The sequence below is a fragment of the Ornithorhynchus anatinus genome, chromosome 3 (assembly GCF_004115215.2).
Source record: "Ornithorhynchus anatinus isolate Pmale09 chromosome 3, mOrnAna1.pri.v4, whole genome shotgun sequence".
Classification (NCBI taxonomy): Eukaryota; Metazoa; Chordata; class Mammalia; order Monotremata; family Ornithorhynchidae; genus Ornithorhynchus; species Ornithorhynchus anatinus.
Window position 1 is genome coordinate 647,661 of NC_041730.1, and position 27,185 is coordinate 674,845.

Below are 27,185 nucleotides of genomic sequence, written 5' to 3' on the forward strand. Positions count from 1 at the left end.
TGCGGCTTTACACGTCAGGAAAAAAAGTTCGCAGAATGTCCCGCACCGAAAAAAAAAATCCGAAACTCGGAGAAAAAGCCGTGCGAGTGGGCTTGGCGGATGGGGTTATTAAAGGCCCGTCAGAGCTCGGCTCCCTCCCACTCCGCCCGCCTCCGGTCCAGGAGCCGCGCCCGGCCCCGGCCCCGGCCCCGGCCCGGCCCCGGCCCGCAGTCCGATGGGCTTCCCGGCAGGTAGGACTCGCGACCGGTCCCGGACCCCGCCGTCCCGGACCCCCGGACCCTCCGGCCCCCACTCACACCCCACCCACACCACCCACGGGGCCGGGCTCTCCGGGGACCGGGCCGGGGCCGGTCTGGGGGCGAGGCGGGTGGAAAAGGGGGGACGGGGAGGGAGGGGACGAGGACCCCGGTGGCCCCCGGTGGTCTCCGGTGGCCCCCGCTGGCCCCCGCTGGCCCCCGCTGGCCCCCGCTGGCCGGCAGGGTCGCAGAGGTCGAGACGGAGGCCGAGACACGCAGAGAGACGGAGGGACACTGGGGAGAGAGAACGGGGCCCACTTAGAGCCGTGGACCCGCAACCGTCCCTCCTCGCTCGCACTCACACGGACACACACCCTCCACTCAACACACACGTGACACACAAACAGGCACTGCTCACACACACACATACCGACATTCACAAAAAGTGCACGGACAGACACTCGCTCCCACTTTCAGAAACACCCCCCCCACCCATCCACTCAATCCCTGCCCCAGCTCTACGCACTCTTTTCCGAACCCTTACCCCACAGCTACACAAACACCCACCCCGACCCACGCCCCTTTCACACCCACTCCACAAACAGACCCACAAATAGGCTCTCCCAAGAGCACACCCACTCCCCACCGACACACAAACACTCACGCCAACTCACCCAGACACCCACCCACACACTTTCACTCAGACACTCACATACGTTTCCCCCTCCAAGTGACACACCCTCCGAGGACACACATTTATACTCAACTCCCCGTCCCACTTGGGCGCAAACACCCTCCCGGCCACACAACACACACCCACCGATAGCCCCCCGACGGATAAGCCCTTCCAGATCCCCCCACACTGACCCACGCTGACCCACACTCATTCACCCAGACATCCCCCCACCCGGACACACAAACACACACACATACCGATAGACCCCCACGTATATGCTCTTCCAGATCCCCCCCCACTGACCCACACTCATACACCCAGACCCAGAGACACACCCAGACACTCACAGAGACCCCCACCCCCGTTCGCCGGGCCTGGAGAGGTTGGGGGGAGGGGGCCTGGGAGGGAGGAAGAGGGGGGCGGAGGTCGAAGGGGGAGGGGGCGGAGGAGCCAGTCCTTCCCTCTCGCCCCGCTCCCCGTCTTCCCCGCCCCGGGCCACTCCGGCCGCCCGGGGGATCTGAGCCGGACCCAGCCGGACCCATCCGGGCCTAGCCGGGCCGGGCTACTGTTTCCTCCCGTCCAGGGGTCAGCGTGCTGGGCGCGGCTCCGGCCGGACCCCACGATGCCCCCGGCGGCCGGAGAACCGGCAGGTAAGAGAGCCGAGCCGGGCCGAGCCGGGCCGGGCCGGGCCGGACGGCGGGGGGGGACGGGGCGGCCCGGGTCCGGGCCCGGAGGGACTAGTGCGAGGCGCGGGGAGGAGGGGCGGCCAGGCCGGACCTGGGCCAGTCCTCGGTCAGCCCCAGAGTGGCCGGAGGGGCGCTTCTCCCGGGGGGCGAGGGTCGGGACAGTCCCGGCTGGGATTGGGGGAGGGGGAGAGAAGAAAAGGAGTGGGGGGGGGGGGTCCTGCCGGTGACCACACCCCCCAGCCCAGGAAGGGGAGGGGGCGGGGCTGGGGGCCACCCAGGGGGAAGGAGGCACCGCGGGGAAGGGGCGCCGAGGGTCATTACGGGCCGGCCGATGGTCCCCCACTTCCCCAGTTCCGGCTCCCCCTATCCCGGTGGGTGGGGAGAGGGCGCCGAGAGAGCGGGAATGGGGGTGGGGAGAGGAGGAGCGGGTTGGGGGCCCTTTGGTCAGAGTAGCGGCTCTCTCGACACCGTGGACCAGAGACAGAGATGAGGACCGAGATTGCGAGCGCCAGGGACAGCGGTGGAAAGCGAGAGAGACACTTGGGCCGATTCCTCTCTCCCATGCCCCTCCGTGCCCTCGCTGACCTGTAAACACACCCACATGCACACGATCGAATCAATCGTATTTATTGAGCGCTTGCTGTGGGCAGAGCACGGTACTGAACGTTTGAGAGAGTACAATATAACTTTGTAGACCTATTCCCTGACCACAGGGACACACGTAACTCACACATACTGTTCCAGATACAGCTACTTAAATACACCTACAGACAGACACAAGCACGCTGACCCACAGAGACCCACTGCCAGCAGATTGACGCCAGCAGATTGGTGCCCAGGCCCACAGTGGCCAGAACTGACCGTTGTCCTAGAGGAAGTCCAGGCCCCCGAAGCCTTCAGTTCCCTCCTCTCCCCTGCCCGGGCCTCCTGCCCTATTGCCCAGGACCTCATGCCCCCCTATTCCAACCAGATCCGACAGTTTACGCCCCCCCGCTTTCCACCCCCAGCCTTGGGGACTCCCTGACCCCACGTACAGACACCATGGAGTTGCCATGTACACACAGTGCATATGCCATTTACCCACAGACCTCATTTTTACACACGGGATTCCCTTGCCCTAGCCTCACTCCCCACCAGGGTCTTGAGTTGCGAGGGTATTCCATCCTCACAGGAAGCACCGGTTTGGTAGGGAGGTGGGGTGGACAGAGTCCTGCCCTCGGGGAGGCCCAGGTCTGGCAGGAAGGTGGAACGAATGTGGTCAGCTGTCCTCAGAGACACCCCATTCCCACAGGGTGATGGGATGGGCATAATCCCACCCTCAGGGAGGCCCCACTTCGGTGGGGAGATGGGGCCGGCACAGTCCTGCCCTTGGGGAGCCCCTGGCCTAGAAGGGGAGACAGGTCAGCTATGGATACCCCAGTCTGGCAGGAAATGGGGTGGGGGTGGTCTGGATCTCAGAAAGTTAGACCCAGCGAAGAAGACTCGGCCGAGTCCTCGAAGAACCACCCCCACTCCAGTGGGAAGGAACGTCAGACATGGTTCTGCCCTCAGGCGGCCCTTGGGATGGTGATGGAGATGGGGTGGCCACAGTCCAGTTCTCCAAAAGTCCCTGGCTCGGCAGGGAAGGATGGTGGACACGGTCCTGCCCTCAGGGAGCCCTTGATCTGGTGGGGGAGATGGGGTGGATACAGTCCAGTTCTCAGGGAGGCTTTGGTCCAACAGGGAAGGTTGATTGTCACGGTGCTGCCCTCAGGGAGACATTGGTCCGGTGGGGAGATGAGGTGGATACAGTCCGGCTCTCAGGAAGCTCCTGGCCCATCAGGGAAGGTTGATGGTCCTGCCCTCAGGGAGTCCTTGGTCCGGGGGGGGTGGACACAGTCCGGTTCTCATGAAGCCCCTGGCCCAGCGGGGAAGAGTGGTGGATACGGTCCTTCCACCAGGGAACCCTTGGTCTGGGGGAGTGGAGAGATGGGGTGGACACAGTCCAATTATCAGGAAGCCTAGCAGGGAAGGTTGATTGTCCAGGGAGTCCTTTGGTGGGGAGATGGGGTGGACACAGTCCAGTTTTCAGGAAGCCCCTGGTCCAGCAGGGAAGTTTGATGGCTACGGTCATGCCTTCAGGGAGCCCTTGGTCTGATGGGGCGTTGAGGTGGACACAGTCAAGTTCTCAGGAAGCCCCTGGCCCAGCAGGGAAGGTTGATGGTCATGTTCCCGCCCCCAGGGAGCCCTTGGTCCCGTAGGTTGGACACAGTCCAGTTCACAGGAAGCCTCTGGCCCAGGTGGGAAGGTTGATGGCCACGATCCTGCCCTCAGGGAGCCCTCGGTCCGGTGGGGAGAAAGGATGTTCCCCCTGGCAGTCACCGTCCATCCGGCCACACGGAGGGGAGGGTGGAGGGTGGAGTGGCTCTTCCTTCCAAGCCCTCACACTCCTTCTCACATGCTCACCACACCTCTCCCCCCCACACCTTTGCCCTCTCACCTTTTCCCTCTCCCTATGTCTCTGGTTCTCCATCTCTCTCCCAAACAGAATCTCCCACATCCCTGATCCTGTCCCAGTGTTCTCTCTCCTCTCACGGAGCATCCATTCAAGTGAGCGTCCCCTGCCGCCCCCCCACACACACACACTGGACCACCGGCCGGGGCGCCCACACAGAAGCACATCTGCTTTGGTTTCCATCCTCCGATCCACGCCATGCCCGGGGTCCGAGCGGGGCCCTGATTGACTCTCCCCGCCCCCGCACGGGCCACGGACACGTGAACTTCCACGAGGCTCGGGGACCAGTCCAGGCCTCCCTTGGGCCCCCCATGTGTGTGCCTGGTGGAGGGCGGGTGCTGTGCCCACTGACCGGTCCTCCCAGCGGGGGAAGGACGGGGCTCCCCACCCTAGACCGAGGGCAAGCCTGCGCCCTGCGACCTCGATCGGTCGATCGATGGTGTTTTTCGAGCCCTTACCAGGTGCAGAACGCTGTCCTGAGCGCTTGGGCGAGTACGACAGGGCAGAGTTAGCAGGGGTCCTGTCCCCTGGGCCTTGGCTTAGGGAGCTGGAGGCGGGGGGAGGCCGGTGCCTCGGAGGCCGGTGCGTGGGGCCCGGCCCCGGGCGTTGAGGGTCCCGGGCCCGGGATCTGGATGGAATTAGGGGCTGGGCCGGGCCGAGGCAGGAAACGTGAGTCGAGCCCATTAGAACCTCACGTGCTCGGCCGGATTTATAAACAGCGCGGAGACGGCATGTAAACAATCACGGGGCCGCCGGGGGCCGCGGACGGGGCCGGGGTCGGGGGCGAGGCCGAGAGGGGCCGCCGGGGAGCGGGGGAGGGGGCCGGGGCAGGGGCCCAACGGGGCCACCCGGGAGACAGAGGTGAGGAGGGGGCCGGACGCCGGGCGGGACTCCCGGGTCCCTCCTGGTCCGGCGGCGCTCCCCCGCCGGCTAGGCCTCAGTTTCCCCACCTGCCCCCTCCCCGCCTCGCCCCCGGGGCCGGTGGAGGGGCGGGGGAAGGTGTGATGGAGAAGCCGCCCTTCCCCCTCCCCCGGCCCCGCCCCCCCTGGATTTCCGCTTTCCCTTTCCTCTTTCCCCGGGTCCGCCCCCCGCCCCCCACGCAGCGGCACGGTTACCTCAGGACTGAAATATTCCTGGAAACACCGGCCTCGTCTGGTTAATTTCACGAGGCGTTTTCTGCCCAGACGGCTCTCGGCTCTGGATTAGGCCAAGGCGGCGCCTAAAACCCGCCCCCCGCCCCGAGCGCCGACCGACCCGACCCCCTGGTCGGCCTGGGAGCCAGACCCCCGCCTCGCCCCTCGGCCAGGGGCTCCCCCAAGGCCCTCCCGGACCGGGACTCTGTCTCCGACAGAGCACCAGGAATCTGGGAGGACCCGCGGGCTGCAATTCCTCCTGGACACATCCACCCTCATGGCCGGGGACGGAACTCCAACCCGCCTGCCTGACTCTCCCCTTTCTGGCGGTGACTCTCCCCTGTGACCCAGCTCGGACCATCCCCCCCCCCTGACTCTCCCCGCTCCATCCCCGACTCTCTCCCGGTGACCCAGCACTGGCCATCCGACACCCCTGACTCTCCCCTCTCCATCCCCGACTCTCCCCCGGTGACCCAGCACGGACCATCCCACACTCCTGACTCTCCCTCCCTTCTCCATCCCTAACTCTCCTCCAGTGACCCAACACGGGCGATCCGACACCCCTGGCTCGCCCCTTCTCCTTCCCTGATTCTCCTCCGTGACCCAGCTCAGACCTTCCTATACCCCCGACTCTCCCCTCTCCATGCCTGACTCTCCCCCAGAGACCAGCACAGACCATCCCACACCTCAGACTCTTCCCCCTCCATCCCCGACTCTCCCCCGGTGACCCAGCACGGACTATCCAACATCCCTGACTCTCCCCTCTCCATCCCTGACTCTCCCCCGGTGTCCCGGCATGGACTCTGGGCCTATCCCATAGTCCCAACACTGAGCCCCGCCAAACTCTACTCAATCCTTCCGCATCCTCTCCTGCCACTTTGCAATCCGTTGCCACTCCTTCCCCACCCCGACTCCTCGGGTTAAACCCTGCCAGGGTCAGCCGGTCCGGTATGGATCCCTCTTCCCCCTTCTCCCGCCCCTTTATCCCGTTGCACTCCTCTGTTCACCCCTGCATTCTAGGGGACTTCTGTCCCGCGGGGAGATATCTCGGGGGGTGGGGAGGCCTAGAGAGAACGTAAAGAGCCCCATTGGAGACAGGGAAGGGGGAGGAGAGCGTGGCAGGGGTGCGGGGGGTGGGCAGAGCGGTCAGCTCTCGACTGGGCCACTCGGTCCGCTCCCAATCGCACCCCTCCCCTTTCATCAGCCCCCAGCGCCGCCCCGAACCCCTCCACTAACCCGACCCCATGCGTGTGGGCCCCATCTCCCCGCCCCTCGTCCCGGCCCCCCTTCCCAACCGCCGCGCCCTGATGCTTGGTGTTTGCCACTCGCCCGCTCGCCCGCAGGGGACTCGTGGGGGTTGCTGGCCTGCCTGTGTGCGGTGCTGTGTCACCTTCCGGCCGTGCCCGCCCTGAACCGCACTGGAGCTGCGGGGCCCGGCCCGTCCATCCAGAAAACCTACGACCTCACTCGCTACCTGGAGCACCAGCTTCGCAGCCTGGCCGGCACCTACGTGAGTCCGGGGGCCGGGCTTGGGAAGCCCGGGGTAAGGGGAGGCAGGGAACCCCGGAGGGAGGGGAGGAGGCGGGAATTGGGGTCCCATAGAACAGGTCAGTGGCTGTGCTTGGGGACCCCGAGGGGGTGGTCGAGGGAAAACTGGAGGGTCCCAGAGAGGAGGTCGGGTCAGAGGCGCATTCAGGGTTTCCGGGGAAAAGGATGGTTGGAATCTCTGGTTTCATGGGGGAGGGGTCTGCCCTGAATCTCGTCCCCTGCCCCCCGCGACCCAGGACCTTGGCCCTGCGGCCCCCGTGGCCCCCGTGGCCCCCACGGCCCCCTGGCCTGGCCCATCTCCCTTTCCCTTCCCCCTCGGCTCTCACTCCTTCCCTCCTTCCCCGGCCCGCCCTGGCCTCAGGGCCAGACATCTGGGCACAGTACCCGCCTTGGCCACCTGCCCTGCTGGCCGGCTGCCCGCCCGGGCCCGGGGAAGCCGCCTCTGTTTACGCCATGCTGAGGTGGCTCTAGCCAGGCCGGGGCCGGGGTTGCCGTGTCCCCATTCGCCCCTGCCCTGCCCGGCCCAGCCCGGCCTCCCCGAGGCCTCCTAGTGCGGGCCGGGGCAGGGGGTCAGAGGGCTCCCTAGAGGGCATGGGGGAGGGGCACGGTTCGAGGGGACTGGACCTTGCCCCCCTGTCAGCCCCCACCCTGCCCTCTTGCCCTCCGTCCTCTCCCAGCCCCACCCTGTGTTTCCACAGCTGGAGTTGGGGGCGGGGGCGGGACAGGCCACGGCCCCCGGGGAATCAGGGGAGGAAATTAGTTTGTCTCCGAGTTTGTCAGTCGGAAACTGTCCCTGGGACACAGCTGCCCCGCCCCCACAACCTGGCACAGCCCCCTTCCCTTCCACTCGGCCTCTCAGCCTGGCACAGCTGCCCTGCCCCTCCCCAGCCTGGCACGGTCTCCTCATCCGCATCCGCTCCAGGCTGGCAGAACCCCATCCTCCGCTCACGCCTCCCCCCCCCCCGCCCGCCCCAGCTGGCACAGCTGCTCCACCCCCAGAGTCTGGCAATAACTGGCTGGCACACCCCCTCCTCTGCCTGCCCCTATCCTTGAGCCTGCCACAGCCCCTCTGTTGCCACCCGCCCGCACTAGAGGACCTGGATTCTAATCCCGGCTCGGCCGCTCGTCTGCTCTGTGACCTTGGACAAGCTGCTTCGCTTCTCTGGGCTCAGTAAACGCATCTGTAAAATGGGGATTAAGACTGTGAGCCCCATGTGGGACATGGACTGTGCCCTACCCGACTAGCTTGTATCTACCCCAGCACTTAGTACAGTGCCTGGCACAGAGTAAGCGCTTAACTAATAGAATTTTAAAAATATAAAGCAAGCAGTCGCCACAGGGTCTATTGGGTCTGGAGTCCCAGCAACCCACTTGCTCGTGTCCCAGATATGGGACCACATTTCCTCCCACCCAAAGCAAGGGTGAGGGGGCAGGAGGAGCCTGGAGGGGGAAGGAAATGGGGTTGGAGGGGACTCCAGAGCCGCAGGCCGGCAGACTGGGAACACTGGGCTGACAATCAGTCAGTCAGTTGTATTTATAGAGCGCTTAATAATAATGTTGACACTTGTTAAGCGCTTACTTATGTGCAAAGCACTTTCTAAGCATTGGGGAGGATACAAGGTGATCGGGCTGTCCCACGTGGGGCTCGCGGTCTTAATCCCCATTTTACAGGTGAAGTAACTGAGGCACAGAGAAGTCAAGTGACTTGCCCAAAGTCACACATGTGTGCTTGGGAGAGTCCAATACAACAATATACCAGATACATTCCCTGCCCACAGCAAGCTTACAGTCTAGAGACTGGGGGAGGCTGAGGGACTGGGGGTGGGGGTCCTGGCTGGCACTGGGCACTGGCACTGGGAACCAGTCAGTCAGTCGTATTTATCGAGCGCTTACTGTGTGCAGAGCACTGTAGTAAGCACTTGGGAGAGTCCAATAGAGCAATAGTACAGACACATTCCCTGCCCACAACGAGCTTACAGTCTCTTACAGTCTTACAGTCTTACAGACTGGGGGAGCCCTGCGGGGGGGGGGGGTGTGTCCTCCCCTCCCCCTGCTGACTGCCCCGACATCTCCTCTCCCCCCCAGTTGAACTACCTGGGCCCCCCGTTCAACGAGCCCGACTTCAACCCCCCGCGGCTGGGGGCGGACGCGCTGCCCAGCGCCACAGTGAACTTTGATGTCTGGCGCAGCCTGAACGACCGCCTCCGCCTGGCCCAGAACTACCAGGCCTACAGCCGGCTGCTCTGCTACCTGCGCGGGCTGGACCGCCACGCCTCCGCCTCCTCCACCGGAGACCTGCGCCACAGCCTCGCCCACTTCTGCACCAGCCTGCAGGGCCTACTGGGCAGCATCGCCGGCGTCATGGCCGCCCTGGGCTACCCCTTGCCCCCGCCGGCCCGGCCCGGCGCCGCTCCCGAGCCCGCCTGGGCCCCCGGCCCCGCTCCCAGCGACTTCCTGCGCAAGATGGACGACTTCTGGCTCTTTAAGGAGCTGCAGACATGGCTCTGGCGTTCGGCCAAGGACTTCAACAGGCTCAAGAAGAAGATGCAGCCGCCGGCCGTGACCCTACACCTGGAGGCCCGCGGCTTTTGACCGCTGACCTCTGACCTGTGACCAGGGTGCCAGCCCCAGGCTGAGGAAGTGTTGCAATAAGGGGAAATGATGTGGGAGGGCCCCCCTCGTCCCGGGGGCTCCGTCCTGCGGGCCCCAGCCAACGGCCCCCCCGGGACTCCCTCCCACTCCGTCCTCCAGGCGACCCCCTCTCCTCGCCACAGCCCACGGACCCCCCCCCCCCGCCCCCTCCCCAACATCACACCCTGGGAAGTAAAATGGTCATGTGGGATCTGGGAGTCCCTGACCCCCTCCCCCCGAAGGAGGGCCTTCTTGGGAAGGTCCCACTCTTCTGGAAGAGACCCTCCCTCTCCCGCCTTCCCTACCCATAAAATCAGCTGGGGGAGGCCAAAGCAGCAAAAGACGGGAATGAAGCCCAGGACGTAGAATCCAAGCAGGAAGAAGCAGGGATATAACCGGAAGAGGCGGGTATATGATAGGAAAAGGCACCGGATCGAACCCAGAGAGGAACTGGACCGAATTGGACGCGATGGGGTTATAACGGGAAGTGGCTGGGAGGAAATTGGAAGTGGAGGGATTAGAACAGGAAATAGTCGGGCTGTAACGGGAAAAGGCGGGAATGCCACCTCAAACGTTACAGTGGGGATTGAACTGTTGAAAGGAACCCTGTAGAGCACCGGACTCAGCCTCCCAGGCCCACCTGGACCCCCTCCCCGGGGACCCAGGGCCCCCGCTCAGCCCTGGGTGGGCGGACACAGCCATAAGAACCTCCTGAAAGTTTACATTGTCGACAATGGTAGCATTTGGGGCAAGGGGGGGCTGTCCCCAGGCCCCCGCCCCCAGCTCCCCCCCCCCATGCACGACTCAGTTTGTTTGTATTAATATTTATTTATTTGGAGATGTTATTTATTAGATGGTATTTATTGCAGAATTTCTATTCTTGTATTAACAAATAAAGTGCTTCTTTCGGAGCTGCTCCATCGCTTGGTTCTCTCTGGGAACTGGGGAACCCTCTCTATTTTTTTTTGCCCCACCCCATTCCACTGCAGAAGCTGGGGTAGGGGTAGGGGTGACTGGTTCGGCTGGGTGGGGGAGGAGAGCACTGTGCCAAACTGGTGAGAGGATGATGAGGGACTGTTCCAGGCCTCAGGCAGTTTCTACCTAACAAACGCAGAGAAAAACTATTTTTCTCCATAAGTCCTGGAGCTAGGGTCAACCCTATTATCTCTCAGAGGTAGCTTCATTCGTTCAATCGTATTTATTGAGCGTTTACTGTGTGCAGAGCACTGTGCTGAGCGCTCGGAAAGTACAATTCAGCCACAGAGACAGTCCCTACCCAACAATGGGCTAGATCAGTAATAATAATGCATTTGATAAGCGCTTACTCTGTGCCAATCACTGTTCTAAGCACTGGGGTAGATACAAGGTCTTCAGGTTGCCCCACTTGGGGGGTCACGGTCTTAATCCCCATTTTACAGATGAAGGAATTGAGGCCCAGATAAATTAAGTGGCTTCTCCAAGGTCACACAGCAGACAAGTGGCGGAGGAGGAGTTAGAACCCTCGTCCTCTGACTCCCAAACCCAGGCTCTTTCCACTGAGCCACGCTGGAACCAATCAATCAGTGGTATCTACTGGTATCAGAGAAGCTGCATGGCACAGTGGATGGAGCGCGAGCCTGAGAGTCAGAAGGTCATGGGTTCGAGGTCCGGATCCGCCACTTGTCTGCAGTGTGACCTTGGGCGAGTCGCTTCACTTCTCGGTGCCTCAATTTCTTCATCTGCAAGATGGGGATTGAGATTGTGAGCCCCACGTGGGACAGGGAATGTGTCCAACCCGATCTGCTCGTTTCCACCCCGTTCTTAGTACGGTGCCTGGCACGTAGTAAGCGCCTAACAGTTACCATTATAATTATTATTATTGAGAACTTACCATGTGCAGAGCACTGTACTAAGCGTTTGGGAGAGTACAGAACAAGAGAATTAGCAGACATATTACTTGCCCACATGAAGCTTGCAGTAGACTTTGAGCTCCCTTTGGGACAGGGTCTGTGTCCAACCTGAGTAGCTTGTACCTACCTCGGTGCTTGGAACGGTGCATGGCATGCAGTCAGCACTTAATACCGTTATTATTATTCTTATTATTGGGAGCTTACAGTCTAGCATGTCAGTCTGTAGTAGTTAATTGATCACTTGTGCAGAGCATTTTAGGGAGCCCCTGGGGAAGGAAGGACAATAGAATTCGAAGACGAGTTGCCGGTTCTTAAAGACTTTACGGTCTAGCATGGGAGACAGGATGCTAAAATCAATCCCAGGTAGGAGAGAGGGGTAATGTCAAAAAGATATTTAAAAAAAAGTGAAATGAGGGTGTGGCGGGGGGAGGACTAAAGGCTCTGCCACTTGTCAGCTGTGTGGCTGTGGGCAAGTCACTTTAACTTCTCTGTGCCTCAGTTACCTCATCTGTAAAATAGGGATTAAAACTGTGAGCCCCACGTGGGACAACCTGATCAGCTTGTATCCCCCCTAGCACTTAGAATAGTGCTTTGCACATAGTAAGCGCTTAACAAATGCCGTCATTATTATCAAGTGCTTAGGTGGTGCTGAAGGCTGAAGTGGCCTTTGGGGAGAAATAGATTGGGAAATGAAAATTAATCAGGGGTCTTTTGGGGGAGGTGTTATTTAAGGAGCTCCCTGAAGATGAAGAGAGCCAGACATCAATCAGTCAATCAATCAGTCGTATTTATTGAGGGGGAACTGTGTGCAGAGCACTGTTCTAAGCACTTGGGAGAGTACAATATAATCAGAGTCATTGCAGTATATGTTATGTGCTTACTATATGCCAGGCACTGAACTAATCAATGGGGTAGATGTTAGTCAGGTTGGACCCGGTCCCTGTCCCACCCAGGGCTCACGGTCTTAATCCCCATTTTACGGATGAGGTAACTGAGGCCCAAACTTGCCCAAGTTCACACAGCAAACAGGAAGCAGACCCGGATTAGAACCCAGATTCTTCGGACTCCCAGACCTGGGCTGTGCCCACTAGGCCACGCTGCTTCTGTGTCAGCACTTAGTACAGTGCCTGGCACATTAGTAAGCACTAAATACCATAATAATAATAATTACAATGTAACAGAGTCGCCAGACATGGTCCCTGTCCATAAGGCCCTCCCAGACTATAGATGGACCACCCTCGTGGAATACAGACAGATAGGCGGACTTCGATGGAGGTGGAGAGGGGAGAATAGACAGGAAGACACCGTTAGACAAGCCCCCAGGGAGGTGAGAATGGGTAGACAGACAGACAGATCGGGCCCTGGGAGGCAGACAGACTGACAGGTAGCCCCCGGAGGGACGGGCAGACAAATAAGCCGAGCACTGCCTCAGGGGGATGGGGAGGCTGACAGGCAGATCCACCCCCATCCCCCAGCCTCACCCCCAGCCTAGGGGGTCTTGCCTTAAACTTGAGGTGGGGGAAAGGACTCCACCTCCCTGGAGGTCTTGGGGTCCGGGCCCCGACCTGCCCCTGCCCACCTAAAACTCTAGGCCTTAAACTCGTTGTGGACAGGGGATGTGTCTGTTTATTATTCATTCAGTCAATCGTATTGATTGAGCACTACCTGTGTGCAGAGCACTATTCTAAGCGCTTGGAAAGTGCAATTTGTCAACAAAGAGAGAACAATCCCTGCCCACAACTGGCTCACAGTCTAGTACGTTCTACTGCCCTCCCTCAAGCGCTTAATACAGTCATCGAAGCCCTCAGTAAATTCGATCGAATGAAGCCCCAGGCTCAGGTCAGCCGCTCAGGCCCCACCAGCTCCCCCAGCCCCACTCTGGGGCCGAAGACCCCCGCCCCAGGCCCCGACCTGCGATCGGGGAATGCTTGGGGCCCGGTGGCCGCCAACGGACGAGCTCCTGGGGGCAAGGGGGAGGCGACGACCCCGGCCCGGCTCCGGAGCCTTCAGGCTTCTGCGGCCGCCGGCCAAGGAGCCCCCTCCTCCCCTCCCACTCCTCCGGAGCCCATGCGGGCTCAGCGATCCACCCCCCCCGGGGCTCCCACAAGCCGGGAGGTGGCCCTGGAGGAGGAGGCAGGCGAGTCCCGGAAAGGATCCCGGGTCCGGCCTGGTCCTCGCGGACGGAGGAGGGCCCGGGGGGGAGGGACCGAAGGCAGGGGCCGGGGGACACCGGGGGACGGCCGAGGCTGGGGCTGGACGGGAGCAAGGGCTGGACCAGGAGCTGGTGGCTGGGGATAATAATAATAATAATGGTGGTATTTGTTAAACGCTTATATGTGCAAAGCACTGTTCTAAGCGCTGGGGGAGACAAGGTGATCAGGTTGTCCCACGTGGGGCTCACAGTCTCAATCCTCATTTTACAGATGAGGTCACTGAGGCCCAGAGAAGTGAAGTGACTTGGCCAAAGTCACACAGCTGGCAAGCGGCAGAGCAGGGATTGGAACCCATGACCTCTGACTCCCAAGCCCGGGCTCTTTCCACTGACCCACGCTGGGGATGGAGCAGGGGCTGCAGCAGGGGCTGGGGGTGGACCAGGAGCTGGCCCTAGGGCTGGGGCCGGAGCTGGGATCGGAGTCTGGGGATGGGCCAGGGTCTGGAGCAGGGGCTGGGGCTGGACCGGGGGCTGAGGGTGGACCAGAGGCTGGAGCAGGGGCTGGGGATAGACCAGGGGCTGGAGCAGGGGCTGAAGGTGGAGCAGGGCCCGGACCCAGGGCTGGGGCTGGGGGCTGGGGATGGGCCAGGGGCTGGGGCTGGACCAGGGGCTGGGGGTGCTTGGAGCAGGGGCTGGGGATGGAGGAGGGGCTGGGGGTGGACCAAGCGCTGGAGCAGGGGCTGGGGCTGGAGCAGAGGCTGGGGGTGGACAGGGATCTGGAGCAGGGGCTGGGGATGGACCAGGGGCTGGAGCAGGGGGCTGGGGGTGGATCAGAGGCTGGAGCAGAGGCTGAGGATGGACCAGGAGCTGACCCTAGGGCTGTGGCCAGAGCTGGGGCCGGGGGACCGGGGATGGAGCAGGAGCTGGGGACTGGGGGTGGGCCAGGGGCTGATCCTAGGGCTGGGGCCGGAGCTGGGGCAGCAGCATGACGTGGTTGATAGAACACAGGCCTGGGACTCAGAGGTCATGGGGTCTAATCCCAGCTCTGCCACTTGTCTGCTATGTGGCCTTGGACAAGTCACTTCACTTCTCTGTCCCTCATTGGTAAAATGCGGAAATGGGGATTAAGATTGTGAGCCCCGTGTGGGACAGCACGGGCTTTGGAGTCAGAGGTTATGAGTTCGAATCCAGGCTCTGCCACTTGTCAGCTGTGTGACTGTGGGCAAGTCACTTAACTTCTCTGTGCCTCAGTTACCTCATCTGTAAAATGGGGATTAAGATTGTGAGCCCCACGTGGGACATCCTGATTCCCCTGTGTCTACCCCAGTGCTTAGAACAGTGCTCGGCACATAGTAAGCACTTAACAAATACCAACATCATCATCACAGGGACTGTGTCCAACCTGATAACCTTGTACCCACCTCAGCACTTAGTACAGTGACTGGCACATATTTTCTGGACTGTGAGCCCGGTGTGGGCAGGGATTTTTCTCTCTCTGTTGCTCAATTGTACTTTCCAAGCAGTCAGTACAGTGCTCTGCCCACAGTAAGCGCTCAATAAATACGCTTGAATGACTGAATGAATGAATGGGGCTGGAGCCGGAGTCTGGGGGTGGATCAGGGGGTGCTAGGGCTGTGGCTGGAGCTGTGGCCGGGGTCTGGGGCTAGAACCGGGGTCTGGGGATGAAGCAAGGGCTAGACCCAGGGTTGGGGCCGGGGTCCAAGGCTGGAGAAGGGGCTGCTGGGGCCGGGACTGGAGCTGGAGCTGGGGCTGGGGCCGGAGTTGGAACTGGGGTCTGGGGGTGCATCAGGAGCTGGACCAGGAGCTGGAGCTGGGGTCTGGGCTTGGGTTTGGATCAGGGGCTGGAGCCGGGGTCTGGGGGTGGATCAGGAACTGGACCCAGGGCTGAGGCTGGAGCTGGAGCCGAGGCCTGGGTTTGGTTCAGGGTCTGGAGCCGGGGTCTGGAGATGGACCAGAGGCTGGCTCTAGGGCTGGGGCCGGGGCCTGGGGCTGGGCCCAGGGTCCGAGTCCAGATCCGGGGGTGCTCCGGGGTCCCGGGGCTCCGAGGTGGGAAGCGGAGGAAGGGACAGAGAGCGAGAGGTGTCGGTCCGTAGGTCCCCCTCCTCCCGCAGCCCCGGGCCTGTCGGTTTTCCCGGCCGGGGCCCCGCGGAGGGCGGAGGGTAGGGACTCCTGGCTCCTGGCTCCGGGGGCCCCCGGCCCCGCTGCATTGTCTGGGTTAAACCCGGCCTAATCCCCCGGTCCCCACCTGGGGGGCGGAGAGGGAGTCGAGGGAGCTGGGGAGGGGGGCCGGGGGGCGACACCCAAGCGCCTCGCCCCCCCCCCCCATCCCACCTGAACCGGCTTCCAGCCCTGCCCCGCCCCCGGCCGCCAGCCTGTGGATCTGCTCATTTCCAAGGGGAAAAGCAGTCTCCTTCTCCCCCCCTCCCCAATTAACCCCCCCACACACACAAACACTCCTTCTCCTGGGGCGGGGGGCTCGGGGCCAGCTGGGGGAGCCCCCTCAAAGAGAGGTTCTGCCCACCCCTGGGCCAGCTGGCCTGCTTTCCTGTCTGCCCCGGCCCGGCCCCAAGGGGAGCGGCCCCCGCCCCCTCCCCACCCCCTAGGTGGGGATGAGGAGGGGGGATTAGGCCGGGTTTAGCCCAGACAATACACGGCGAGGCCTCCAACGTGCCCGAAGCCCCCACCCCACAAAGGGGGCCCCAGCCGGGAAAGCTCAAAGGCCCCCGGGCCAGGGGAGGTGGCAGAAGGGGGGTTCTTGGTTGCCACCCACCAGCTCCTAGCTGGGGCCTGCCCTGGGGGGCCCCCAGACTAAGGGGAACTTGGGGTTCATTCATTCAGTCCTATTTACTGAGCTCTTACTGTGCACAGAGCACTGTACTAAGCGCTTGGAAAGAACAATGCAGCAACAAAGAGAGACAATCCCTGCCCACAGTGGGCTTACAGTCTGGGGGAGGTGGGAAGACAGACATCAGAACAAGCAAACAGGCATCACTATAAAGTAGAATTAAAGATATATACCTATAGACATGAGTGCTGAAGGGCAGGGGAGGGCGGGAAAGAGAGCGAGTCGAGGTGACGTGGAAGGAAGGGGGAGCTGAGGAAAAGGGGGGCTTAGTCTGGGAAGGCCTCTTGGAGGAGGTGTGCCTTCAGCAGGGCTTTGAAGGGAAGAGTGATCGTTTGGAAGATTTGAGAAGGGAGGGTGTTCCCGGCCAGAGGTAGGACATGGGCCAGGGTTCGGTGGCGAGACAGGCGAGGTGGAGGGACAGTGAGAAGGTCGGCGGAGTCAGCAGCATCGGAGGGGCGGAGGGTGCGGAGTGGGGTTCAGGGGCTGTTAGCCCTGGGGGTCGCTTGGCTGAAAGGAGTGAACACATGCGTTGGAGCCAGTCTGCCCGAGTCTACACAGGAGTGTGGTTTGCATATGAGTGCACAAATATAATAATAACGTTGGTATTTGTTAAGCACTTACTATGTGCAGAGCACTGTTCTAAGCACTGGGGTAGATACAGGGTCATCAGGTTGTCCCACGTGAGGCTCACAATCTTCACCCCCATTTTACAGAAAAGGTCACTGAGGCACAGAGAAGTGAAGTGACTTGCCCACAGTCACCCAGCTGACAAGTGGCAGGGGGGGATTCGAACCCACGACCTCTGATCCCCAAGCCTGGGCTCTTTCCACTGAGCCACGCTGCACAAATATATAACAGTAATAATAATGGTATTTGTTAAGCACTTACTAGGTGCCAAGCACAGTTCCAAGCACTGGGGTAGATCCAAGCCTGGGCTTGGGAGTCAGAGGTCATGGGTTCTAATCCCGGCTCTGCCGCTTGCCAGCTGTGTGACTTTGGGCATATTACTTCACTTCTCTGTGCCTCAGTTATCTCATCTGTAAAAATGGAGATTAAAAAATGTGAGCCCCACATGGGACAATAATAATAATAATAATGTTGGTATTTGTTAAGCGCTTACTATGTGCCGAGCACTGTTCTAAGCGCTGGGGTAGACACAGGGGAATCAGGTTGTCCCACGTGGGGCTCACAGTCTTAATCCCCATTTTACAGATGAGGGAACTGAGGCACAGAGAAGTTAAGTGACTTGCCCACAGTCACACAGCCGAAAAGTGGCAGAGCTGGGATTCGAACTCATGAGCCCTGACTCCAAAGCCCGTGCTCTTTCCACTGAGCCACGCTGCTTCTCAATCTGACAATCTGATCACCCTGTCTCCCCCCGGCGCTTAGAACAGTGCTTTGCACATAGTAAGTGCTTAACAAATACCACCATTATTATTATTATTATTACAAGGTCATCAGGTCATCCCACGTGGGGGTCACAGTCTTCATCCCAATTTTAGAGGTAACTGAGGCACAGAGAAGTGAAGTGATTTGCCCAAGGTCACACAGCAGACAAGTGGTGGAGTCTGGATTAGAACCTATGTCCTCTGACTCCCAAGCCTGGCTCTTGCCACTAGGCAACACTGCTTCTCTCTCTATGTAGGTCTGCATATGTCTAGGTCCATGGTACTTGGGAAGCCAACCAACAAGTTCAACCAACTGTAAAATGTGGATTCGATCCCTGTTCTCCCTGCTACTTAGACTGTGAACCCCATGCGGGAAAGGGACCGTGTCCGGCCTAATTCACTGTGTTCGGGCCCAGTGCTTAGAACGGTGTTGGGCACACAGAAAGCGCTTAAGAAATATCATTAAAAACAAACAAACAAAAAGTTCATCTCTGGGTAAATCGCTGTGAACTGAGGTATTTGTAGACTGTAAGCTCGTTGTGGGCAGGGAATGTATCTGTTATATTGGACTCTCCCAAGTGCTTAGTACAGCGCTCGGCACACAGTAAGCGCTCAATAAATATGATTGAATGAATGCATGAAGTGCTTTCTAAGTGGCAAGCCCCGTACTAAGATCTGGGGTAGATACAAGATTATCAGATCCCACATGGGACTCACGGTCATCGGGGCAGAACGGGTATTGAATCCCTGTTTTGCAGATGAGGGAACCGAGGCACAGAGAAGTGAAGTGAATTGCCCAGGGTCAAAGAGCAGACAAGTGGCAGAGCAGGAATTAGAACCTAGGACCTCTGAACCATCGATAGGGCTCCTGATCTTTCCAGTATGCCATGGTGCTTCTCATTCATTCACTCAGTCATATTTATTGAGCGCTTACTGGGTGCGGAGCACTTTACTAAGCACTTGGGAGAATACGATGTAACAGTAAACAGACACCTTTCCTGCCCACGAAGAACCTACATCATTCATTCATTAGTATTTATTGAGCGCTTACTATGTGCAGAACACTGTACTAAGCGTTTGGAATGGACGATTCAGCAACAGATAGAGACAATCCTTGCCCAATGACGGGCTCACAGTCTAATCGGGGGAGACAGATGGACAAAAACAAGACAACATAATCGCAATAAATAGAATCAAGGGGATGGACACCTCATTAACAGAATCAATAGGGTAATAAAAATATATACAAATAAGCAAATGAGCACAGTGCTGAGGGGAGGGGAAGGGAGAGGGGGAGGAGCAGAGGGAAAGGGGGGGAGACAGACATTAGTGTCAATAAATGACGGATATGTACAGAAATAAATAAATAAATAAAGTGACGGATATGTACAGAAGTGCTGTGGGGCTGGGAGAGGGGAGGGATAAAGGGAGCGAGTCAGGACAATGCAGAGAGGAGAGGGAGAAGTGGAAAAGAGGGTTTAGTCAGGGAAGGCCTCTTGGAGGAGATGGGCCTTCAATAAGGCTTTGAAGATGGGGAGAGTCACTGTCCTGTCAGATACGAGGAGGGAGGGCGTTCCAGGCCAGAGGCAGGACGCGGGCGAGAGGTCGGCGACGAGAGAGACGAGATCGGGATACGGTGAGAAGGTTGGCATGAGAGGAGCGGAGTGTGCGGGCTGGGTTGTGGTAGGAGAGTCGCGAGGTGAGTTAGGAGGGGGCGAGATGATGGAGGGCTTTAAAGCCGAGGCTGAGGAGTTTCTGTTTGATGCAGAAGAGGATGGGCAACCACTGGAGGGTCTTGAGGAGGGGGACAAACACTGGCCTGAACTTTTTTGTAGAAAAATAATCAGAGCAGCAGAGTGAAGGAGCATACCAGTGAATGTGTCGCACCCAGTGCGAGGTTGGGTACGGCAGCTTAGCGGGTGTGAGAATGTGTACATGCGTAAGGAGGCTGCTGTCATCCACCCGCAGGCCCCGGAACCCAGGACCCCTGAACCCACTTCCCATTCTTCTCCCTCTCCCACCCTCCTCCACTGCCCAGCCATTGTCCACCGCCAGGAAGAGGATGAGGGTGAGTCAGGGTCGGCCTGAGCCCGGGGGGCAGAGGTCGGGGTGGAGGGTGGGGGTGGCAGCTGGACACGGAAGCATTCATTCACTTGTATGTACTGAGCGCTTACTGTGTGCAGAGCACTGTACTAAGCCCCTGGCAGAGTATGACATAACAATAAACAGACACATTCCCTGCCCACAACGAGCTACCCAGCTGAGTCACTTCCCCCACTCGCCGGAGCCCAGATAACGATAATAATGACGGTACTTGTTAAGCACTGTGTGGAAAGCACTGTTCTAAGCGCGGGCGAAGGGGTTCAGGGAGAGTTCGGGGAGGCAAAGATGGGAGAAACTGCTCTGTCAATCAATCAGTCGAGCAGATGATGCTCAGACTGTGAGTCCCTTGAGGGACAGGGACTGTGTCTAATGGGATTTAATTTGTATTTTAGTCCTTTCCCAGCTAAGCTCTCATTTCCTCTTCTCCCACTCCCTTCTGCATCATCCTTGCACTTGGATTATACATTCCAAGCGCTTAGTACAGTGTATATATTTGTATATACATATATATTTTTATTACCCTATTTATTTTGTTAATGAGGTGTACATCCCCTTGATTCTATTTATTGTGATTAAGTTGTCTTGTTTTCGTCCATCTGTCTCCCCCGATTAGACTGTGAGCCCGTCAGTGGGCAGGGATGGTCTCTACTGTTGCTGAATTGTCCATTCCAGCCGCTTAGTACAGTGCTCTGCACATAGTAAGCGCTCAATAAATACTATGGAATGAATGAATGAATAGTAAGCGCTCAGTAAATACTATTGAATGACTGAATGAATTTGCACCCTTTATTCACCCCCCTCCTTCAGCCCCACAGCGCTGAGACTGGAAGTGCACTGCGGGAGGGAAAAGTTTCTACCAACTCTGTAATAGGCAACAGCACGGCCTAATGGATAGAGCCCGGGCCTGGGAGTCAGAAGGTCTCGGGTTCTAATCCCGATCCACCACTTGTGTGATGTGTGACCTTGGGCAAGTCAATTTACTTCTCTGTGCCTCCGTTCCCTCAGCTGCAAAATGGTGCTTAAGACTGCGAGCCCCATATAATATTGATGGTATTTGTTAAGTGGTTACTATATGCCAAGCAGTCTTCTAAGTACTGGAGCACTGTTCTAAGCGCTGGGCCTGTGTCCAACCTGATTATCTTGTATCTATCCTAGTGCTAGGAGAAGCAGCGTGGCTTAGAAGAGCATGGGCTTGGGAGTCAGAGGTTGTGGTTTCTAATCTTGCCTCCACTACTTAGCTGTGTGACTTTGGGCAAATCACCTAACTTCTCTGTGCCTCAGTTACCTCATCTGTAAAATGGGGATTAAGACTGTGAGCCCCATATGGGACAATCTGATTACCTTGTAACACCCCGAGCACTTAGAACAGTGCTTGGCACATAGTAAGTGCTTAATAAATACCATTATTATTATTATTCACTGCTCTATACATAGTAAGCACTTAATGAAGATCATTACTATTATTATTATTATAGTATTCTCTCCCACGTGCTTAGTACAGTGCTCTGCACATAATAATTGTGGTTTTTCTTACTGAGCACACATATTAAGTACTCAATAAATATGATTGATTACTCTACCCCAGTGCTTATAGCATGCTTCACATATAGTAAGCGCTTAACAAATTTCATTATTATTATTATGTTACTTATCGAGCACTTAGTGTGTGCCCAGTGCTGAATTAAATGCTTGGGAGAGTAGAGACATGAATAGGGATAAAACAATGACAGATAAGTGCTGTGGGGTCTGGAAGGGGGATGAAGGAAGGAGAAGCCTGGCCTGGCCGCACACCTGGGGCTCTGATGCTGGACCGGGAATGACCGGCCCAGGTTAATAATAATAATGTTGGTATTTGTTAAGCGCTTACTCTGTGCAAAGCACTGTTCTAAGCGCTGGGGGAGGATACAAGGTGATCAGGTGGTCCCACGTGGGGCTCCCACTCTTCATCCCCATTTGACAGAGGAGGTCACTGAGGCCCAGAGAAGTGAAGTGACTGGCCCAAAGTCAAACAGCTGACCAGTGGCAGAGCCGGGATTCGAACCCATGACCTCTGACTCCCAAGCCCGGGCTCTTTCTACTGAACCGCGCTGCTCCTCAGTGGGGGGTGGGGGGGGACCCCCAACCAGCTGCAGCCCCTTCCCACCCCCATCTCCCACCCCCTCCCCAATTCCTTCTCGGCCCCCATTGGCTACAAATCTTTACACCTCCCCTTTCCTCGCTTCCCATTGGCTCCAGCCTGGATGCCCACCCCTTCTCCCGTTTGCCATTGGCTCCCTCCTGAGCGCCCCTCCCTCTCGGCCTCCTATTGGCCCAATCAGAGACCCCCGTCCCTCCCCCCCCCCCCAATTCTCCCTGCCTTGTGATTGGTCGATCCCGGAACGCTCCCTAATTGCTGGGGCAAAGCTGCCGGGTAACCGGCCTCCTCTCCTCCCGTCGCCTGGGGGTCGGATTTACTGAGCGCTGACGGGGTGCGGAGGACTGTACTAAGCGCCGGGGCCCCTCCCGGCCCGTTGTCCGTCCGCCTGCGGCTCGGAGGAGGCTGCCATGGGGAGGAAGCGGCTCATCACCGACTCGTTCCCAGGGGTGAAGAAGAGCCGGGGGCATCGCGGGCCGGGGGACCCCTGCAAGGGGGAGGAGGCCGCAGACACAGGTCATCTCCAGGCCAGGGGGGGACGGGGCTCTCGTCTCATTTACCTGAGAAGCAGCATGGCTCAGTGGAAAGAGCCCGGGCTGGGGAGTCGGAGGTCACGGGTTCGAATCCCGACTCCGCCCCTTGTCAGCTGGGTGACTGTGGGCAAGTAATAATAATAATAATGTTGGTATTTGTTAAGCGCTTACTATGTGCCCAGCACTCTTCTGAGCGCTGGGGTAGACCCAGGGGAATCAGGTTGTCCCACGTGGGGCGCACAGTCTTCATCCCCATTTTACAGATGAGGGAACTGAGGCACAGAGAAGTGAAGTGACTTGCCCACGGTCACACAGCTGACAAGTCACACCTTGTGCCTCAGTTACCTCCAATGGAAAATGGAGATTGAGACTGTGAGCCTCCCATGGGACAAACAAATCCAACCCCGTTTGCTTGTATCCACCCCAGGGCTTAGTAATAATAATAATAATTATGATATTTGTTAAGCGCTTACTATGTGCAAAGCGATACAAGGTGATCAGGTTGTCCCACGTGGGGCTCACGGGCTTCAGCCCCATTTTACAGATGAGGGAACTGGGGCCCAGAGAAGTGAAGTGACTTGCCCAAAGTCACACAGCTGACAAGTGGCAGAGTTTGAGATTAGAACCCGTGACTCTCACAAGCCTGTGCTGCCTCGCAAGTAGTAAAAGCTTAACAAATACCCTAATTATTATTATTATTATTATATTGTCCTCTCCCAAGCACCTAGTAGTACAGTGCCCAACACACAGTAAGCGCTCAATAAATAAGGTTGACTGACTGACCCAGAGCAGAGAGTGGGGCATGAAGGGAAGCAGTGTGGCCTGGTGGACAGAGCACAGGCCTCAGTCAATCATATTTATTGAGCGCCTACGCGGTGCAGAGCACTGTAATAAGCGCTTAGAATGGTACAGTATGCAGACACATTCCCTGCCCACAACAACCTTTCAGTCTAGAGGGGGAGACAGATATTAATAGAAATAAAATAAGAAATATGCACATAAGAGCTGGGAGGAGGGATTAATAAAGGGAGCAAATCAGGGCGACTCAGACGGGAGTGGGAGAAGAGGAAAGGAGGGTGCAGTCAGGGAAGGCCTCTGGGAGGAGATGGGCCTCGGCTCTGAATGGGGGATCGTCATTGTCTGTAATTAACCTCGATTCTAATTCCTGCTCCATCACTTGGCTGCTGGGTGACCTTGGGCAGGTCACTGCCCTTCCTCTGAGCCTTGGTTACCTCATCTGTAAAATGGGGATTAAGAGCCCCACGTGGGACAACCTGATTCCCCTGTGTCTACCCCAGTGCTTAGAACAGTGCTGTGCACATAGTAAGCACTTAACAAATACCAACATTATTATTCAGTGCTTAGAATGATTACTATTATTATTATTATAGGTTCTAATCTGGCTCCACCATTTGTCTGCTCTGGGACCTTGAGTAAGTCACTTCACTTCTCTGCGCCTTAGTTACCTCATCTATTAAATGGGGTTTGAGATTGGGAACCCAACGTGGGACGGGGACTGTGTCTACCCCTATTTGCTTGTGCCCCCCCAGCGCTTAGAACGGTGCCTGGCACATAGTAAGCATTTAAAAAATACTGTAATTATTATTTATTATTATTATTGTTATTATTATCACATAGTAGGGAAGCAGCATGGCTCAGTGGAGAGAGCATGGGTTTGGGAGCCAGAGGATATGGGTTCTAATCCTGGCTCTGCCACTTGTCTGCTGTGGGATCTTGGGCTAGCCACTCTACTTCTCTGTGCCTCAGTTACCTCATCTGTAAAATGGGGATTAAGACTGTGGACCCCCACATGGGACAACCTGATCACCTTGTATCTACCCCAGTGCTCGGCACTTAGTAAGCACTTAACATATACTATAATAATAATAATTATTATTATTATTACAGCACCTGGCACACAGTAAGTGCTTTAACAATAATAATAATGATTGTGATATTAAAGTGCTTGCTATATGCCAAGCACCGTACTAAGTACGGGGGAAAATACAAGATAATCCAGTCCCACATGGGCCTCCCAGTCTGAGAAGGAGGGAGAACAGGAATTGAAACCCCACTGTGCAGATATGGGTCTGAGGCACGGAGGAGTTAAGTGACTTGTCCAGGGTCACAGAGCAGGTAAATGACGGAGCTAGGATTAAAACCCAGGGCCACTGACTCCCAGGCCTGGGCTCTTTGCACTAGGCCAGGCTGGTCCTCCAGCAAATATCATTTAAAAGAGGGTAGAAGGCGAGAGAAAGAGGAGGAGGATGGAGAAGGAAAGGGGAACGGAGGGGGAAGAGGGGGGATGTTGGCCATTGGGGCTCAAGGACCCTGTACCCCACAGGGGAGTCGCAGCAACCGCCGGTGGAAGAGGCCGTGTTGGACCTGCTGAGGCAGTTTGACTTGGCTTGGCAGTACGGGCCTTGCACGGGTGAGAACTCTCCCTCTCTCCCACCCGCTCACCCTGTCCCTCCTCTCCCCTGCCTCAAACCCAGGCCTTTACCTCAGGGCCCTCCTCAAGAACCTCCGGTGGTTGCCCTTCCACCTCCACATCCACCAGAAACTCCTCGCCGTCCACTTTAAAGCCCTCATCCTCTTCCCCTCCTACCTCACCTCGCTACTCTCCCTCTCCTACCTCATCTGCATGGGAAGCAGCGTGGCTCAGTGGAAAGAGCCTGGGCTTGGGAGGCAGAGATCATGGGTTTGAATTCCGGCTCTGCCACTGGTCAGCTATGTGACTGTGGGCAAGTCACTTCACTTCTCTGCGCCTCGGTTACCTCATCTGTAAAATGGGGATTAAGACTGTGAGCCTCATGTGGGACAACCTGATGACCCTCTGTCTACCCCAGCGCTTAGAACAGTGCTCTGTACATAGTAAGCGCTTAAATACCAACATTATTATTATTATTACTCTCCTATTGTTATCATTATTATTGATAGTCGTACAGAGCACTTGCTGTGTGCAAAGCACTGTATTAAGAGCTTAGGAGAGTACCATTTAACATTAAACGTATTCCCTGCCCAAGAGTTCACAGTCTACAGTCACTTTCCTACTACAACCCAGCCCGCACCCTTGACTCTTCTAATTCTGACCTTCCCCCGGACCTCATTTTCGTCTATCACACCACCGACGTCTCACCCACTTCCCGCCCCAGGCCTTGATCGCCCTCCATCCTCATCTCTGACAGACAATGACTCTCCCCAACCTCAAAGCCTTATTGAAGGCCCATCTCCTCCAGGAGGCCTTCCCTGAGTGTGCTCTCCTTTCCCCTTCTCCCACTCCCTTCTGCGTCGCCCTGACTTGCTCTCTTTGCTCTCCCCCTGCCCCACCGGCCCCACAGCACTTAGCTATATATCATTTATTTATTGATTGATCTTAATGTCTGTCTCCTCCTCTAGACTGTGAGCTCGTTGTGGGCAGGGAATTTGTCTGTTCATTGTTATATTGTACTCTCTGAAGCACTTAGTTCAGTGCTCTGGACACGGTAAGTGCTCAATAAATATGACTGATTGAATGAATGAATGAAAGTGATGCTGACCTGTCCTATCCTCCCCTCCCCACCGCCTCAGGAATCACCCGGTTCCAGCGCTGGGAACGGGCCGACCGGCTGGGCCTGAGCCCCCCAACGGAGGTTCTCCGGGTTTTGTGGGCACATCCTGGAAACCCCAGCGTCCAGTTCAGGTCAGAGCATGGCCCGAGGGGACGGGGACCCAGCCCAGGCCCGGACCTTTGGGGCCTGGGGCCGGGCTTGGCTCCCCCGGCTGGGGTGGGGTACTTGGCTTTTCTGGTTGGGGGCATCGCCCCCGAGCACATACACTGCACATGGGGCGGAGTATGGACTGGCATGAATCGGTGGGGGCTCTGGGATTTGGGTCGGGGATCCTGCACCCACTGATGGGGAAGAGCAAGTAGGCTGTCTCCCAGAGAGACCCCACATCCTTTCTTTCCCTTCCTCCCCACAGCCTCTGGCACCCGTACCCACTGTGATTGGCACTGTCCACCCACTGCTCCTGCCACCTACTCCGAAGGCCACCTCCTAGACGCTAAGCTCCACGAGGCAGGGATCGTAGCTACCAACTCTATTGTATTGTACTCTCCAAGCACTTAGTTCAGTGCTCTGCACACAGTAAATGCTCAATAAATTCCATTTAATGATTGATGGAGACTGCGCTCACTGAAGCGCAGAGGCCTAGTGCAAAGAACAAGGGCCTGGGAGGCAAAAGATCTGTGTTCTAATCCCAGCTCTGCCACTTGGCTGCTCTGTGACCTTGGACGAGTCACTTCATTTCTCTTGGCCTGTTACCTCATCTGTAAAATGGGGATTGAGACTGTGAGCCTCCTGTGGGATGAGGGACCCCATTTGCTTGTCTCCATCGCAGCGCTTAGTAGAATGTCTGGCACATAGAAGTGCTTAACAAATACCATAACTGTTATTATTATTAATAGGTACCTTAGGTGCGGAAAAGTTAAGTGACGGGCTCCAGGTCACACAACAATCGAATGGTAGAGCAAGGATTAGAACCCTGGTCCTTCTGACTCCCAGGCCTGTGTCCACTATCCACCAGGTCATCTACCCCAGCTCTTGTACAGTGCCTGGTACACAGTAAGCGCTTAAAATATCATAGAAAAAAAGACCTAGATTCTAATTCTGGCTCCACCACTTGTCTGCTGTGTGACCTTGGGCGAATCATGTCATTTCTTTGTGCCTCAGTAAA

At 57.5% G+C, this 27,185-nt stretch overlaps 3 protein-coding genes across 4 annotated transcripts in view; 2 read left to right on the top strand and 1 right to left on the bottom strand.

Moving 5' to 3' along the window:
* The window catches only part of RAD9A (RAD9 checkpoint clamp component A), a 36,781-nt gene extending 26,996 nt beyond the window's left edge, over positions 1–9,785 (bottom strand). Inside the window, exon 1 of the mRNA XM_029060477.2 lies at positions 9,710–9,785. The gene's annotated coding sequence lies outside the window, so the exon portion shown is untranslated. The remainder of the gene's footprint in view (positions 1–9,709) is intronic.
* On the top strand, positions 1,535–10,008 carry CLCF1 (cardiotrophin like cytokine factor 1). Its single transcript, XM_039911646.1, has 3 exons — positions 1,535–1,562; positions 6,437–6,735; positions 8,859–10,008. Exons 1-3 carry the CDS (start codon positions 1,535–1,537, stop codon positions 9,363–9,365), a joined length of 834 nt encoding a protein of 277 aa, XP_039767580.1. The 3' UTR covers positions 9,366–10,008.
* Positions 10,009–22,198: 12,190 nt separating this feature from the next.
* Positions 22,199–26,732, top strand: POLD4 (DNA polymerase delta 4, accessory subunit). 2 transcript variants are annotated; one of them, XM_029060780.1, is made up of 5 exons: positions 22,199–22,452; positions 23,861–23,902; positions 24,814–24,900; positions 26,040–26,151; positions 26,433–26,732. In XM_029060780.1, the coding sequence occupies exons 1-5, from the start codon at positions 22,347–22,349 to the stop codon at positions 26,455–26,457; spliced, it is 372 nt and encodes a 123-aa protein (XP_028916613.1). In that variant the 5' UTR covers positions 22,199–22,346; the 3' UTR covers positions 26,458–26,732. The 2 variants fall into 2 exon arrangements, with proteins under 2 accessions (XP_028916613.1, XP_028916614.1); XM_029060781.2 differs by lacking the exon at positions 23,861–23,902 and having other exon boundaries at positions 22,200–22,452.
* The last annotated feature ends 453 nt before the right edge of the window (positions 26,733–27,185 follow it).